The sequence below is a fragment of the Phaenicophaeus curvirostris genome, chromosome 2 (assembly GCF_032191515.1).
Source record: "Phaenicophaeus curvirostris isolate KB17595 chromosome 2, BPBGC_Pcur_1.0, whole genome shotgun sequence".
Taxonomy (NCBI): Eukaryota; Metazoa; Chordata; class Aves; order Cuculiformes; family Cuculidae; genus Phaenicophaeus; species Phaenicophaeus curvirostris.
Window position 1 is genome coordinate 110,499,018 of NC_091393.1, and position 17,624 is coordinate 110,516,641.

Consider the following 17,624-nt stretch of genomic DNA (forward strand, 5'->3'; position numbering starts at 1 on the left):
CGTGATTTGGGGTACCCCAGTGCCACCGGCTCCTGCTGTGCCAGACTGTGAATTGAGTGGACATGTGGTGAAACATGAGTGCAGGGAAACCAGCAGCTGGGAGAACTCTTCTCTTCTGTTCCTGCTGTCTTTGTCATGTCTATGGTGTCCTCTGTTTCTTGCCTGCAGGAGTCCTAGAGTGCGTGCAAAACTGGAGCCTCCGTTTTGCCATCTCCACCCCCAGTCTGATGCCTGCTGGTCCTTTCCCTTTGCTTGGTAATAACCCTCTGGCTGGTGTCTAGAGAACAGAGGAATCTGTTAAGCTGCTTGGCTGTGCTTTCCAGGGCTATATTGGATCTCTGGGTGGGTAGCCAAGTAGTCTGTGTCTAGGTCAGTGTGATGTACCGGCCTGTAACAGCCAAGAGTGAAGGAGATCTTCCAAGTAACGTAAGAATAAGCTCTGGATCACGTTTATTCCTTTTCAGAACATTAAAGAGTAGCTGGAAAGCTTTATGTTAGAGAAAAAATGTTTTCTGTTTACTCTCTAAGGGCAAAATAGGCAGGGAATTCAGAGTGAAAAATGAACAAGTGGTATTACAGTCACATGAGATAATGAAAACCAAGCAACTGAAAAATTAAAGGTTTTTATTACTAAAACCAATTTAAAAATCAAATATAATGATGAATTTAAATCAGTGCTAAACTCATCTCTAGTTATTCTTCCTCTCATTGGTTCAAGTGGGTGAGCTTGTAATGTGTATTTTTGGAGATCGAGGTCCACTAGCCGTACTGATCTGTCTTGATATTCTCATGACACCTCTCTGTTCAGAGTCTGTGTATATAGTGCATATTGGAACAGTGAAAAAGGTTATAGTATTTACTTGCTTTTAAAATTTTGTTTAATCATAAGCAGGGAATAAGACTAGGGAATCTTTTCCAAAGAAAAAATAAAGCATGCACTGAAGTCTACCCTTTAACCATTGCAGTATATATATATGTATCGATATATACACTTATATATTTATACACACAGATATATTTATAGAATGCTTTAGCCAGTATTTCCATGGGATCTCCAGTTCAGCAAGGTATATAGCCATGATTCTGGAATTATTGTTGTGGGAGACACTGAAAGTAAAGCTTTGTGTTAGGTGTGTGCCCTGGTACCTCAGTGACCTGGGGCTGTGCTGTGCAGTGGTGCTTGCTGCTGAATTCTGGCCATTATGAGATCTGTCACTGACCACTGCTTTCGTTTGGTACAAAATAGATGCAGAAAAACTAAATGATTTTGTGAGATGGGTTGGCTGGCATTGAAAGATAGGAATGTCAACAGTTGAGGGAGATCACAGATTCATAGAATCGTTTGGTTGGAAAAGACCTTTGAGATCGTAGAGTCCAGCCGTACCAGTCCACTTCCAAATCATATCCCTGAGCACCTCGTCTGCCTGTCTTTTAAACATTTCCAGGGATGGTGACTCCTTCTCCTCCTTGGGCAGCCTCTGCCAGTGCCTGAGATCCCTTTCTGTGGAGAAAAGCTTCCTGATGCCTGATCTGAATCTCCCTTGGCACAACTTGAGGCCATTTCCTTACATCCTATCGCCTGTCACTTCAGAGAAAGTGATCATTATGTTTGTATTTCTCTGTTCTTAGCGGTGACTTGCTGTCTCCTTAGTAAACTATACTGTTCTTGTGGACAATAATTGTTTAACAGAATCATCATGTGGTGATACTTTATGCTTTAGATCGGTACATTAAGATTTTGTGGCACAACGGAATTTGCCAGTGGCCAGTGGGCTGGTGTGGAGCTGGATGAACCAGAAGGGAAGAACAATGGAAGTGTTGGGAGAGTCCAGTACTTCAAGTGTGCACCGAAACATGGTATGAGCTTTGTTTTTTTCCTACATTTTTTAAAACCTAAATTTTAATATGAACAGATTTTGAACATTTTGGGAGAATAAATAGCAACAGCAAATTCTCCTGCTTTTCTTTGTAGTGCTTTCTTTATTTGTTCTATTGGTTCTCTTAACAGTTTCCAGTCCTTCAGCTGCAGCTATTTGTAAAACCACTGAAATAACCAACCAGTCTCAATTACTGGTTATGTCCTTGGAAGTGGGAGATAATAATGGTCTTTCCTGTTCTTCTCCCTGTATTGCTGAAGCTGTTCGTGTTATGACAATAATGGCCATGTTTCTTTACCTGCCTTGTCTTCCTTTTTAAGAGATTCATGCTCTTGTAAGAGATTTAAGAGATTTATGACTCTTTTGATTGGTGTTTCATGGACATTCATGATATATGAAGTCTTGTAACAGACTGGCCATTCTATTAGGACAAAAAGGAGATCCTAACTGATCATTTCAGTGAGTTCCTTAATTGCTTTCTTCAGGGTGCTTGATAAGCCTTTTGGTGTCCCTGTTCGTTTAAGTCAGCCCTTCCTCCCCTGCAAGTGCTGCGACAGCACAGCAGGCCATGGTCCTGGCTGGAAATGCCTTGTTTAATAGATGTAAGTGGTAGTAGCAGAAAGTTTTGTTACGTTAGTATCACACCTGGTTCTTCTTTGACATGTATAACTTCTCCCCAGGTATCTTTGCACCTCTTTCTAAAATAAGCAAGGCTTCTAATCACAAGAAAAGCTCTGTACGAAGTTCTTCCATGCGATCTTCACCTTTGGTCAAATCCAAGAAGATAGATATGACACATGTCACTTCCAAGGTGAATTCTGGTGAGTATTGTCTTGTATGTAGAGACAGAATAGAAAGTTACTAATCTTCACGAATGAGCACCAGTTGTGAACATCCCATGAGATGAGGAGTTTGTAAGATATTTTACGCATGTATTCTCGTTACTAGAAGTTCATTAGCCTTTCAGCTGGTATTGAAGAACATTGAGTGTTCTTGCTTAGTGATTACAGTGATCTGATGTACTATGAGAGGTTCTAGTCTGTATATACTCCACAAAAAAAAGGTAGCTCACCACCACATTGATTTTCGAGTCTTTACAGTTAATTGCTGATGGGCCGTGATATCAGTTAAATGTCAAAACTTAAGGTGATTCCATGCCGCGATTGAGAGACGGGACAATACTTGATACAAGCAAAAAGTGTCAATTTTATTGTGTTCTTAAGACATATTTATACTAGTTACAAGAAGCGTGTTTCAAACTGATTGGTCCCCACACCAAACTAGGTGATCACAGATTGGTTAATACAAAGAAGCCTTTTTCAAACATTTACTTCCTTCAGCAACAACAATAGTTCCTCTTATCAAGGTAACTGTCTCGCAACCACAGACACCTGTGCTCATCCTCACGTAGCCAGTACTCTTTTGTTCCTTCTAAACAAAAGCCTTATCTCGCTCTTCCCAAGGCCTGCTGCGACAAGTTCCAGCACGTCCAGCACATCCTCCTTTATCAACTGGTCCCTGCTGGGGGTCTTCCTGAAGCTAGCCAAATCCTGTCCTACATCTCCCCCTTCCTGTTGCACAACAAGAATCTTCTTTATAGAACGCGCCATTAGTCCTTGCAGGCATTGTAATAAGCATGGCAAAAAGAGTAGTAAACAATAAAGAACACCAAAACATACACAATCATTTTTACAACATTCTTTTGACCAACAGTTCTCATACCCATCTTGTTATCCACCCATTCTTTCGAGAATCGATCACCCAAGGATATCCTTTAACTACCACCTATAAGATTAAGAGCATCCATAATGTTAAGTTCTCCTCATTCTTGTCGACTGCTTTCGTGTTTGGGGCTCAACAGTTGTCACACAGCAATGCGGGCCTGATCCACCTCGCAGGTGCCCAAAGTGGTCCTGTATCTGTTAAAACACAAGCCTAACCTCGTCTCCATGTTAGTAGCTTATACAGACCTGTCCATTGTCCATAATAACTGTTTTTCAATAGCACTTTCACATTGTCTTATATTTGCTCTAATTTTGATGACATGGTTTGTATATGCTTCAACTTCGACACAATTTGATCATCTCCTGCTAATCGCAAAAAATTTATTACATATCGCACCTTTATCAATCTGTTTTACAGTGTCTCTCCTGATTCCCCCCTTTTCTGTTTTGCTAACAATGTTTTTACTACTTGATGAGTACATTCAATAATGACATGACTTGGTAAATGGATATCAATACTTCCTGGATAATCTATTAGATCTACTTGGAAATTCAAAATATTTGCCATGCACTAATTAGTATATTCTTTTGTCATTGGGATATAAATAATTGTCGAGTCTTGGCCTAATAATTGAACACTTCTTTTCTTCTCTCGGTGATTATCGTTGTAATCATTTCAAATCTAGTGACTATGGTTTTTGGGGGTTAGTGTGGTAAAATATCCACTCAATAATTCGTAATGAAGCTTTTGAATTTTCCTCTATCATTGCCTCAATTATCCCTAAAGGTTGTCTGCACTAGGACCCAGTAGTTGCTGATGAGGGACATTGGAATGCAGAGTATTCTCACAACATTCCCCTAGAGAAATAACACCTTTAACTCCTCTGGACTTCTTAAAGGCTGAAAGAAAAAAAAACTTAGAAAGGAAGGAGAAGGGGGGGGCACTCACACACATTTAGCTACATGTTTTGCTAGGTATTTTAAAACTTTTTCTTCTGAAGTCTTTCATTCCAAAGATCCCCAGGTAAATCTACCTGTTTGCCGGCTTAGTGGACATTTGAGATTGAAAGGTCCCAGAGATGTATTTCTAAGATTAATCAAAACCAATTTCTAAGTCTTACAAACGTTTGAAGTACTTCAAACATACACGCATATGCACACGACCACTCATTTCTCAGCTAGCTGAATACATTCATAGAACATTGGTTATCACTATTGGATCCACAATTTTTCCACGCTACGGATATTTAATCTACACATGGTACCGGGAACATACAACACTTAAAATATATAGATGCATTATCTAATAAGGCTTATATCGATTGCCTAACAAATATTTCACTTATGGTAGACTTTTGTAGTTTCTGCATTGATAGAATCATGGACTGCTCAGTTGAACCACAGCCTCTGTCTCTTCATGGAGTACAATTGCTGAAAAACAAATCAGATGAGTGATTCTAGTGCCCTTTGATATAAAGTCAGAAGGCATAGGCATCCAGACTATTACTTGCATTGCTCTCGTAAAGTTGGCATCAGTCAATTCTGGTAAAACAAGCAATCTTTGTAACAGGTGAAAATTCAGTTAACAGTGCACTAAGTCCATCTTTACATTCTTTAAGGCTAATTGTTTAAGCAACACTTATCTAGCGGTGATATTGTCTGCCTGCTTATTTAAGGCCTCTTGTAGTTTGTCTAGAAAAATCATGTGAATAACACCATTTTCCAGATTTCTTTTTTATCACAAATACAGGTGCGTTCCAAGCACTATTAAATGGGACTGTATGCCCGTGATCTATTTGCTCCTTCACTAAATTTTGAAATGTACCCAATTTTTCACTCGTTCATAATTCCAATATCTATTCCCATTGCATTTAACACATCTCTCCCCCCACAAGATTAGTGGAACGTGCACAACTAAGGGTTACACTACACTTCAACATAAGAGGCTGAGTTTGTAGACTAAGCCAAATGTATTTCAGGGATTCTTATGGACTCAAATCCTTGTGAGCCACGCTTTACAGAGTCAGCTTGGAATACACCTGCTTTGAACAAAATTAAATACACTATCCGGCTATCTGTTGGTATTAATACTAGTGGAAATGGTGTTCATAACACTAGTGGAGACAGCATCCATATCCTTGTTTAAATTATTCCAGTACAGCCTACATCAATGACCCCAGGTAAAACAAAGATTCCCAATCGAATTATTGACAATCATTCAAATTACAAGTTAGTAAAACCACCCTCCAATGGTCCTTTTACATTCCGTGGTATTGTGTGAAGTGCAGACGATTGCAGCACTGCTGCGATGGTGGCGATCACATCTATCTCGGTGCTGCCTCTGGTTCTTGCTCTGAGGTGAGAGCTGCTGCTCGCTGCGGAGGCGTCTGTGTTGGTACGTGCCTCTGAACCATGCTTTGCTCCTGGTTTTCTGACAATACTGTCCCATTCTTATCCCATTTTGATCTACACCATCAGGTAAAATGTTTGCCCTTTCCACACCAAGGGCAGATTTTAGGCCCTCTCTCCTGGCGTTGCGTGTGGCAGTCTCTTTTAAAATGCTCTGCTTGATAGGTAAATGATCCTAGCTGTTGTTGTAGGTAAATGAGCCATTTCTTATCGTATCTCTTAACAGTCCCTTCTGCAATGCTGAAACTGCTCGGGTTTTTGCGGCGGCAGCAGGCGCCCCCCCCCAGCCCAGGGCAGAGGCCCCCCCCCCCGGCGAGCCGCTCCGCGGGAGCTGGAGGGCTGGGGGAGTGGCCCTCAGCCGAGTGGCTTGGTTCTCTTTTTACAGTTTTTTGGAGTCTCCTTTATCGCTTCGTCACTAATTAGTTCCCAGCGCAGATCGCCGTGCCGCGCACGGATCAAAGCTTGCAATATTTCAACTTCTCCCTGCTGCTGTGCCTCCCTCCTGGCTTGCACCCGTTGGTCTGAGGGACAGTGAGGGGGGCGATCGGGCTCCTTGTCGGTGTCTATCGGACCCGGATCAAAGGGATTGTCGGCCCTCCCGTCGAGGGGTGCAGAGGCAAGCGCAGCCAGTTTAGGGGGGTGAGGGGTTAGTACAATTGTTGACGATCCTGCACTCGGCTCGAAATTATCGCTCTGCTTTTTTGAGCCGACATGCGCCTTTGACGCTTCAAAAACTTTCTGCCAGGGAGCCCTCAGCTTTTTCGCTCCTTTTTTTTTCTCTATCGTAGCATCCCACAGTTTCACCCCCACTTCATCCCAAAGTTCCCGCGTAAAGATAGTGGATGCAGTTACGGTGGGTATTTTCGCCTGTACCCATTTAAGTATTACTTTAAGATCATGCCCAGAGATATTTTTCCCTTGCTTTTGAAGAAGGGCTTTCATAAGTTCATATACGTCTCTTTCAGGGGAAGAAGCCTGGTTCCCCATTTTCCCGTTTCCCACAGCTCACCTCTATGCTCCAGAGGGATTATTTACCGGCCGGTTCCTGCTTCCTTTCAGCAGCTCATTCAACGTTCTGTGGAACTCGTGGCATGCCACCAGATAGGTGGTTCTCTGACCCTTGGCAATCACGTCGGTATCACACCGGGGTCACCAATTTGCCGCGATTGAGAGACGGGACAATACTTGATACAAGCAAAAAGTGTCAATTTTATTGTGTTCTTAAGACATATTTATACTAGTTACAAGAAGCGTGTTTCAAACTGATTGGTCCCCACACCAAACTAGGTGATCACAGATTGGTTAATACAAAGAAGCCTTTTTCAAACATTTACTTCCTTCAGCAACAACAATAGTTCCTCTTATCAAGGTAACTGTCTCGCAACCACAGACACCTGTGCTCATCCTCACGTAGCCAGTACTCTTTTGTTCCTTCTAAACAAAAGCCTTATCTCGCTCTTCCCAAGGCCTGCTGCGACAAGTTCCAGCACGTCCAGCACATCCTCCTTTATCAACTGGTCCCTGCTGGGGGTCTTCCTGAAGCTAGCCAAATCCTGTCCTACAATTCCATTTACTAAGATCTTCCTGAGTAATTAGAAACATCTCACTGAAATGTGTGAGGAACTAGAAACTAACCTATATAAAACATTATGTGTAGAAATCAAAGGAATGTAATTTATTTTTTGACAAAATGATCAAGGAGTTATTTAACTGATTGTGTTTTATCTACTAATTAAGTTATCTGAGTAAAACCAGAGGCAAATGAGAAGAAGAAGGTATGTCACTGTAGCTGGCCTGGGTCTGCTGAGGGCAGTTCCAAGCTCAGTCCTTTAGTAGTTTATTCAAGTTAGAGAGTCCTTCTGTGTAAGTTCCCTCCTTGTGAAATAAGGAACGATCTATCTTTCCTCATCCGTTTAGGTGCCTAGTGGTTGGAATTTAGGCTCTTCCCTACTGTGTGCAGTGCCCACTATGTGTAATCTGGCCCTGTGGCAGGCTGGCTGTGTAACAATGTCATTAAATTCATTACGTCAGCATTTCTTCTGCCTTTCAAACCCCATTTAAGTGACTCATGCTAAGGCATGGAAGGTGTGCATCCACACACGCTCATTGCTTTTACTGAAACACTCCAAAGCACTCCAGTCTGTACTGGCAATGTGCAGGGTACAGAAGCACTGTGCCAGCTTTGGGGAGGAGATGCAGTTTGGCAGCATTTCAGATGATTTATGTAAGTCTTCTCTGCATAGACTGAGGAGAAAGTAAGCCCTAATGGGATATATTTTCAACTAGCACAATATGTAAGCTATTTATAAATTGACATCCTGCATAAAAAGCTGCTCAGAATAATCAGTTTGTTAGAAATATTGTGAAGGAGCAGGTTGATGCTGACTTGGGCTGTTGAGTATTTTCCAGTGGTTGACTCAATTTGTTGTGAACTGATTAAACTGTAATGGCAGGGGCTGTTTCCTCGTCACAGACAGTGTGATCCAGATGGTGTGGTCATAAACCACCCTTTCTGTCACAAAGGTGCATTTGTGTCTTTGTGCATCTTGAACATTTAATGCTTGCTTATGTAAAAATCAGAGCGAGTTGTGCATCATCTTACAGCTGCTAGCAGCAACCTGGAGCTGCCGCTTGTAAGGGGCTTTTGCGCTGAGAGGTCCATTGGAATCAATGTGCCTGTCTGACTCCCTGCCTGGAGGGGAGGAGAATGCTACAGAGGTAGAACTTTGCTTTGCAGTGTTTCTGTCCATCTCCAGGTTACATCTCTTTCCTTTAAACTCATCCCTGAAATACATAGGCTTAATGATCCAAGGGAAATGAACATGCTTTTTGTAGATGTGGTTATAAGCTGCAAAGTAAAATACTCTTCATAGAGATTTCAAAATTTGTTTGGGTTCTGCTGGATTTGAAGCATCCACCAGATTGATGATAATGGGTCTCTTTCAAGTTTTTAGAGAAAGGATGGCTGTGATCAAACTGCGAAATGTGTTCTTGATACAAACACTAGATTTTTGATCTGATGCCTTGATGCTAAACTATAAATTTTTGAAAATGCAGTACATCTGCAAACTAGTTCAGTCCCTATAGCTGAATTGAGCTGAGAGCGGTAGTTAAATAAAAAAAGATGATTTTTCTTTCACGACAGGGAGAGGATCCATCATAGGTGAGCTGTTTCTTCGTTGAGTGAGGGTAGGAACCTGTCAGAAATACCCAGCTGTTCACAAATTAGAACTGCTGTGTCTCTGCTAGTTCAGCCTCACATCACGATATTGCTGCTCTAAAAGCTAGGCTCTTATAAAAGGTATTGGCATGCTTACTGGATTATTTGTAGGTGGAATGAAGAGTTGGTCTTAAAACTCTTATGTGTAGTCCTTAAGGCAGACATTGGGTCATTAATACTAGTGGTGGTGTGTGTTAAGTGCTATAGATGTGTTGTGCTATAATAGATGTACATGTCTGAAATATTTAAGTAAAACTCCTTTAATGTAAACATTAATATTTTGCAGACAATTTGCTTATTGTTTGTCAGACTGATTTAATGAGTTTAACATCTGTGTTTACCCATCCAAACTGTGGCACAGGCTTATTTCACCCATTTATCAGGAGTCTGAGCAACTCTTAGCTATTCTATCTGTTGTCTCCACTACCCTGCAAATCTGTCCAATTGTTTTGCACATGACTTTACTGTAAAATTACTGTTCAGTGTTAGGATGTATATATTTAATTATATATATTCTTTTTATAGGTCTAAATATGACAAAAAAAGACATTACTTCTGAAACCAACTGTGTGACTGCTACCAGGGGAAAAAATGTACCTGTGAAAGACGGTAAATGGACTTTTTTTTGTATTTTTTAACATCTTGAAGAAATATTTTGGGTAAGGCAGAGGAAATACAGTTACTGCCCTGCCTTGGTAAAAGTCTTGTGTCGGCGCTGTAGGACAGAGTTGCCTTGGCTGCCTGTCCCAAGCAGGCTGTATGTATTTAATTGGCTAGGAGCAAGACCAATTTGTGTGGCTGTTTGGCTGGCGTCCTGTAATGGGTTGGTAACAGCTTTTGTCCAGATCTGTAGACAAGGACATAGACAAGCCCTTAAAGCTGAAAGCCATCTGTTAGTAAAGGCTGTTATGGAGGGTCTGCAGAATTCCCACCCTGGGTTTCTGAGGGAGACCTTTTGCCCTGTATCACCACTGCTTGGATTTTGATGAAGAACTGTGCCAGTATTCCATTGGAGTGGATATTCTCTCCTGTGTCTGTATGTTCAAGCTGCTGTAATTAAGCACACCTCCAACAGCACTTAGCAGCCTGGCTTTGTATCATGGAAGGCTCCATAATAAGAAACTTCAAATAAGAGAAATGAAACCCTAGCTTAAACATTTCCTTTTGCACATGAATTGCTCTCTGTAATTATCTCATTTCCAAATTGGATAGCGACTTCTGCTGCAGCAGTGCTTTGTGTGCTGAACTTCAAACATAAAGGGGCCTTGCTTTCGGGGGCGTCTAACAAACTAAAAATGGGTCTCCTTTGAGACTTCATTTGTAAAATCATATGGCAAGAGTGGGCCAAAGCAGTATTGCTTTGAAGTAATTGGTAGTGAGAATTTGAATGTACCTTTTTTGAAGAAAAGCATCGTTTTTATATCGTCCATCAGTGAAGAGTTGCGAGGAAGAGACTACTGTAAGGTATTCCATCACTGTTCTATGTGATACTTTCTCAGACGTGAAGTAAAAAAACCCTGGTGTAGAGAGAAGTTTCCAGCATTTTGTTCTGGAGGGCACTTAATGGCGTGATGTTCAGGTTCTGGTCGCATAGTGGGCTGCCCAGTGTCTCAGCTTGATGGATACAATATGATCTCTGCAATTAGTAGGCATCCAAAGCTTTTGAAGGCTGTAAGGGATGTGGAGAGAAGGCTCATTTAGATGATGCTGCCATAAGGCAAGTGTAGAGCCTTTAGGAAAATGGAACGTCCAGCTTAAAGTAGTTAAGAACAACTACAAAGTTCTGTAGCAAGGCTGAAACAGTCAACTGAAAAACTACAGCCTGGAATGCCCTGCCTGGCAATAGTTGTGTAGAAAAGGGCGTGGGGATCTTGAGTGTTAGAAGTTAAATCTGAGACATCTGTGTCAACTGGAAAGGTTCCAGTATGTACAAAAAGGAGTGTCAGCTGTTAGATACGTGAGACAGCCTGGCTGCTTTGCTTGGTACGGGTAAGGCCTTGGCTCAAGCACGGCATCCAGTTTTAGAGGCTGCGTTTCAAAAAAGCCATGCATCACCTGGAGAGAGTTTGGAGGAGACGCTGCAATAACTGGAGTTACAAAACATTCCAGGAGAAAAGGCTGATGTCATTTGTGACTGTGTGATTAAAAAGAAAATTAAAGGGATAAGTCGGGAAGCTTTCAAATACAAAGAACAGTACAGCCCATTCTGCATGTGTAATGGGAGTAAGGAATCTTGAGCTAAAACTCAAACTTTCAGGTTTTATGTTAGAAGGGGAATACCCTTCCTGTACCAGTACAGATAATTATGACAGTTACTGCTGCGAGAGTACTGAGATCTCCGTGCTAGAAGGGTTTTAGGAACCAGGTCAAGCACCGACCCGTGGGAAGTGATCTACTGAAGAGCTGCTTTGTCTGATAGAAGAAGAATGGGTTACAGGACCTGCTGAAGTCCTGCTGCTGCTGTTCTCCCTCCTCATGTTTCCCACACAGAGAGGCATCTCAGTGCCTGGTTTGGTTTCTGTATTGCTGCACCAGCTGCTTTTGTGGCATTCATGTAGAAGTGGGTGGTCTGACCTCCAGTGGATCCCTCGCTGGATGAAATTCGAACAACGGACTGGTCGTATGTGTTTACAGATGCACATGCATCTTTATATCTTGGCCTTGGAGCTGAGGTTTGCATGTTTAGTCACTGTATAGTCAATTATGTATGTCTTCTCCATCGTAGCACAGCTGCAGCTGATATCTTAGTATGTTCTTGGATACCAAAACTTTTCCTTTGACTACTGCATTTGTTTTCCTGCAGTTCTTCCTTCTTTTGTCAAGTTGGAGGATTAAATTAGGCTGAACACACTGACCTTGTGTCAATATTGAGGTCCTCTGCGAAAACTTATGAATTGAGCCTCTTGGAATTCTGGGAAGTTGCATAAAGCAATATTATCTTAATTATTTCCATTGAGAAACTGAGGCAGAGAGATGTCCTGCTGTATCCTACCACAAGGGGGTAGGAAAGGGGAGAGACTTGAAAAGGAATGAGGAAAATAAAATGTAAGTCTTATTGGACAGTTTAGATACCACAATTTGCAAATGGAAATAAAAGTGATTTATTTCCCATTCGTATTTTATAGTGCATACTGTAATATTGATGCAGTATGTAATGGAATACAGTAGGCTTTCCAGACGATAATTCACTCCTATAATATCACCTTCTTTCCACTTCCCATTGAATCTTTAATGAGCAGGGTACTGAAAGAGTGGTGCTATGACCTCTTGTTCCTTACACTCGTGTGTTTTAGTAAATATGCCTGGCAGTGCTTGGAAGCACTTCCATGGAGTAATGAACAAAGGCTTTGGAGACCTCTTCCAGCACTGAACTATCCCTGGATTCCCAAAGCAGAGTCAGATGTGCCCACATCAGTCCTGATAGGCATTTGTGTCAGTGCTGCCCTACAAACCCCAGTGCTGGTTCTTCACTTTGTTCTCCACACTGGGTAGAACACAGAACTTCCCTCCTAGAGCAGCTTTCCCTTCTGCTTAACCTGCCCTTTTCCAAATGTCACCGCTGAAGGACGATTGCCGTTTATGTCTTTCAGGTTTTCTTGGGTACAGCAGTTCCTCCTCCTCTACTGCTTCCTTGGAAGGCAAACAGAATTACTCCAGGAAGCGGAACTCAACCAGCAGCAATAAAAAGCCAGCGACCAGAACATCTTCTGCCTCATCTAAAACTAGTGCTGGTATGGTTGCACTCTTTCACTGAGGTGTATTTTGACGAGTGGGAGTTTACTGCTGTATCGAATACTTACACAGAACCACTTGTGCTGTTTTGGAACCTGAGATGGCTCAAGATAGACTCTTGGGAAGTAGTTCAACCATAAACTTAAGTCTGGCAACTTTTTAGAACATTTTCAAGCAGAAAAGTGTTCTTGGAGTTGATCACTGCAGAGAAGCAGCTGCAGTCCACATTGTTTATGTTCATCAAAGCAGTTCTTTGTTTAAGCACAATTTGTGGTGTGTTGCCGTGTGTGAAAGGTACGCTCTGTGAAAGAGCCAGCTTCCATTTGCTCGCTGCCTAAGACTGCCCTAAGTTCTAAAGATACATCACTAATTTCAGATCTCATTCTTCTGTTGAACAGGGTTGCATAATTCTCCGGCTACCAGGCAAAACCCTTTTGATGAGGGAGAAATTCAGATTGGAGACAGAGTGCTGGTGGTAGGACAAAGGACCGGCACTGTTAGATTTTTTGGGACGACAAAATTTGCACCAGGTATTTGCAATACTAATTTTGTGTGTTATAGAATCTGTACAGATTAGCTTGCGTGTGAGGACATGAAGGTTAAATGAACTCCTCCTTCTTCCTAACTCCCTCTAAAAGAGTTCTTTTTTGTTTGTTTACTGGTTTATTTATTTTAGCTCTGTCTCTCTAATGTTGCATTGAATGTTTTTTTAAATATATTTTAATACTTTAATGCAACTGCCAGGAAAAAATAGTGGTTTAAAATATAACTTTTGCTTGTCTGCTGCCATAACTTAAATAGGAGAAACGTTTTGATGTCCAAATCGTAGGTGGTGTTATAGAGCTTTCTGAAGATCCTTGGTTTAGTCTCCAAAGTGAGATCACAGCCTTCATTTTTGTAGTAAGCCTTTTTGACACTGCTCATTTCTTGCAACATTGGTATTGCCTGTCTCATTTTTATCTGTTTGGCATCTTTAAGAGGGTAATTGCAAACATTTAAATCTCAGCTAACAAACCTTTAGGTCGTGGGGCAGATGAATAGTTATAAACATCTCGAAAAGCCCTGAACCCCACCACTGTTTTCTCCTTCTCCCTTTCAGCTTCTCCTTCCCCTTTTGGAAAATACATTGCAGTAGCTCCAGGTGTTTTCACATGGAAACGAGTTGTCCTAAATCACAGAAACTAATCTCTGAATGCCTATCATTTCTAATACATTCTATGTTCTTTAGAACATTCTTATCCTTGCAGGAATAACACTGGTGCTCACCAACTGGCTTTGTGTGGGTGCCTGGCCTCTCACTACAAGAAGGACATTTTGAGGCTGGAGTGGGCAACAAAAAGCTGGTGAAGGGGCTGGAGAGCAAGTCTGTGAGAGGTGGCTGAGGGACCTGGGGCTGTTTAGTCTGGAGAAAAGGAGACTGAGGGGAGACCTTATCACTGTCTACAACTACCTGAAAGGAGGTCATAGCGAGGTGGGTGTTGGTCTCTTGACCCAAATGACAGGTGATGGGACGAGAAGGAAGTGGCCTCAAGTTCTGCCAGGGGAAGTTTAGACTGGATACTAGGAAAAATTTCTTCACCATAAGTGTTATAAAGCACTGGCATAGACTGCCCAGGGAGGTGGTGGAGTCCCCATCCCTGGAGGTATTTAAAAGCTGGGTAGTTGAAGTGTTCAGGGATATGATTTAGTAGTGGACAAGCATGGTTGGACTCGATGATTTCAAAGGTCTTTTCCAACCGAATGATTCTATGATTCTAAATGAAGCCCATTTCATGGCCGTGGAAGTGGCGATGCACTCTCTTGGTGGCATCAATATTTTAAAAGAATGTTAGAATGATGGAGTGTAGGATTGTGGCACAGGCTACGTAGTTTTCATTCTAACCCCTTTCCCCAGTGTCCTGGCTTAAGCTACTGCGATTAACGAATTCCAACGCTTCCACGTGATCATTCCTACCTTCAGGTGGTTGCTTACAAAGTGAACAGCGAGAAAAGGGCTGGCTTTCCAAACACACTAAAACAAGTGTAAAATCAGAATGCTGTAAAACAGGGTAAGTCTCCTCACTCTCTGCCCAGGTTAGGGAATAAAATTGTTTGGAGAAACCCATGGCATTGTAAGAAGCGAGGATGGGAAGATGACAGATCTTCATCCTTTGCAAACCCAGTAATGTACAGAAAGTGACAGACTAATTTTTAGGTGTTTCAGTTTCAATATGTATCATCTCAATCCCTTAGAGGGGATCAAAAATCATGCAAAGGTGGCACTTTGGGCCATGGTTTAGTAGGTATGATGGTGTTAGGCTGATGGTTGGACTGGATGAACCTGGAGCTCTTTTCCAACCTTTATGATTCTATAAAGCTCTCGGAGGTTACCCAAACTGTGTTTCTTTTGCTGCAATGCGAGCTTTATTTAATTCTATAAGGAAGGGGAGAACTTCTGTTGCACAGAGCCCTTCTAACGCATAAGCTGTCATTGCTGTGCTTCGTGAGCTGGTAATTGGAATTCCCATGTTATCCAGTGCCTTCACACCGAGTGACTTGAATTAAATTTGGAATCTTTTGGGGATGGATGGCATACGGGCTGCTAATGGAGTATGAAATGTAGCACCTTTCTGTAATTAGCTCTCATTTGTCACAGATTGTGAATGATCACGCTTATTAACATCCGGATGCCTGCTTAGTCTTCTGTATGAGATGAACTGCTGGCCAGTTCTGGTTCTCCTACCCTTCTCCTGATATTGTACAGCCAGCCTTGCCATTTGTATTAATTAGAGCTTGCTTGGTGGAGGGAAGGGATGAATTAATAGTAAAACTGTAATTTTAGTGTTGATTCTCTCAGATGAGGCGTGAACCATGTGGTCTGAGGACTGAAGAGAGTAGCTTGAACCACCACTACTGCTCTTTCCCACCTCCTTTTTGTCAAATAGCTCCTGTCACATTCAGTAACATTCCATTTGGCTTCAGTATATATGTATCTCCAAGGTTTCATCTTGTCTATATTCATTAAAATGGCATATAAAAATGCTGAGATAATTAGATTTATTCTGATATGGATTTTTGCATAATCACACAGTTATTTTATAATATCTGTATTTATTATGATAATCTGTCTAGACAGTCTCTTAACTAGAAGCTGCTTTCCTTGATGTGGATGAACACCCAACTGTACTGACTTTCCAGATGAAGAAAAAGCTGTGTTGTTTTGTTCAAACTACCTTGGTTTTGCTGTTTTGGAATGTAGGATTCTGGTGTGGAATTGAATTGGACAAGCCTCATGGGAAGAATGATGGCTCGGTGGGCGGCGTTCAGTACTTCCGTTGCCTTCCCAGATACGGGATATTTGCACCTCCATCTCGGGTACAGAGGTAAGTGCTGAAGTGGGTTTCACATTTTTGTTGCCAAATGCTTTCTTACTGTGTTTCCAATGGGAAACAAAGTTTTACAGCAGATAGGGAAGAACTGAATGTTCTTCTCTGCTAATGGAAGCTGATAACCTCCATTAAAAACCTGGTGGGGTTTAGATCAGCCTTTTGAAAGCAGAGTATAAATTGGAAATGCAGCTTCCCCTCTTTCAGCCACTGCAAGTACTTTTCACTACAGGCCCTCTGTTTCCGATACAGTCTGTGTTCATTACACCTTACTGTCATTTCTCAGTCCTGCTGCACCGAGCTAAATGTGAATTTTAAAGGAAGCTGCCCTGGGACATGACTGGATGAGCTATTCTCATTCTGGCTAACTGCACAGAGGAGCCAAAGCATCCACAGCTTTGTTAGGTTTTGGGAAGAACATCCGAGGAATACTGAGCCCTGTCCTCCTGTATTTGTGTCCAGTTACTCTGGATGTGTTCTTTCTTTCCCTGAATACCCTAGCTCAGGAAAACTTTGCCACTAGTTGGAAGAATTTGCCGCAAAATTATACATGCTCTCTAGCTGAGTGAAGGGCAAGTTATCTTGAATAAACTAGTTTGCTCTGGGCAGCATTTCCATACCAGCCTGATTATGGCTGAAACGTTGGCGTCTCCTGGAGGTGGATGGAGAAGGGGAGGAATCAGAACTTAATAAACATTTGACAAGAAGGACTCCGGCAGTAGGTGTGTGCAGAGTTGAGCTGAAATGACTTTTGTTGTGTTATTACTTTTCAGACTGACAGGTTCTCTGGATTCTCTCGCAGAGACATCGTTCAGTAAAATGAATCACACTTTTCCAGGTAGGACTGTAAGAGACTGATTTGGCTTAGCTTGCCTACCGTAGGCTGACATTCTGCACCCAGAACCCGCTGTGCAAAGGCAGCTTCTCCAGAAGCACAACAGATTTTCAAAGCAGCCCAAATGCCAGCCAGGAGCCTGGCTGGTCCCATCCTAAAATGTAGCCTGCAGAAATACTGTCATTAACCCTATACTGAAGAAATGTGATGTCAGAGTTAAGCTTCTCTTGTTACACTCTTCCCTTCTTACACTGTTGCATTCTAATCAGAGTTAACTGTAAATGGAACCTGCTCCATAATCTAAATTGAGATTGATCGAGGGGTCAGTGTAGGGGATGGGTTCATATGGAATTACTAAAACTTCTGACACATACTGGAACTAGTTATTTATCTTCTTGCTTATCTAAGGTTTTTGTGAAAAGGCTGCTTCAAATCACCGTTGTTGGGTTTGTTTAATTGCAT

General features: G+C 41.9%; 1 protein-coding gene across 3 annotated transcripts in view; it reads left to right on the plus strand.

The window, feature by feature from the left end:
• CLIP4 (CAP-Gly domain containing linker protein family member 4) overlaps window positions 1-17,624 on the plus strand; it is a 35,765-nt gene that overhangs the window by 15,400 nt on the left and 2,741 nt on the right. For all 3 annotated transcript variants that reach the window (XM_069850444.1, XM_069850445.1, XM_069850446.1), the window contains 7 exons: window positions 1,722-1,857; window positions 2,558-2,698; window positions 9,756-9,839; window positions 12,821-12,961; window positions 13,361-13,492; window positions 16,201-16,324; window positions 17,101-17,165. In XM_069850444.1, coding sequence (XP_069706545.1) covers window positions 1,722-1,857; window positions 2,558-2,698; window positions 9,756-9,839; window positions 12,821-12,961; window positions 13,361-13,492; window positions 16,201-16,324; window positions 17,101-17,165 — 823 coding nt within the window. The remainder of the gene's footprint in view (window positions 1-1,721; window positions 1,858-2,557; window positions 2,699-9,755; window positions 9,840-12,820; window positions 12,962-13,360; window positions 13,493-16,200; window positions 16,325-17,100; window positions 17,166-17,624) is intronic.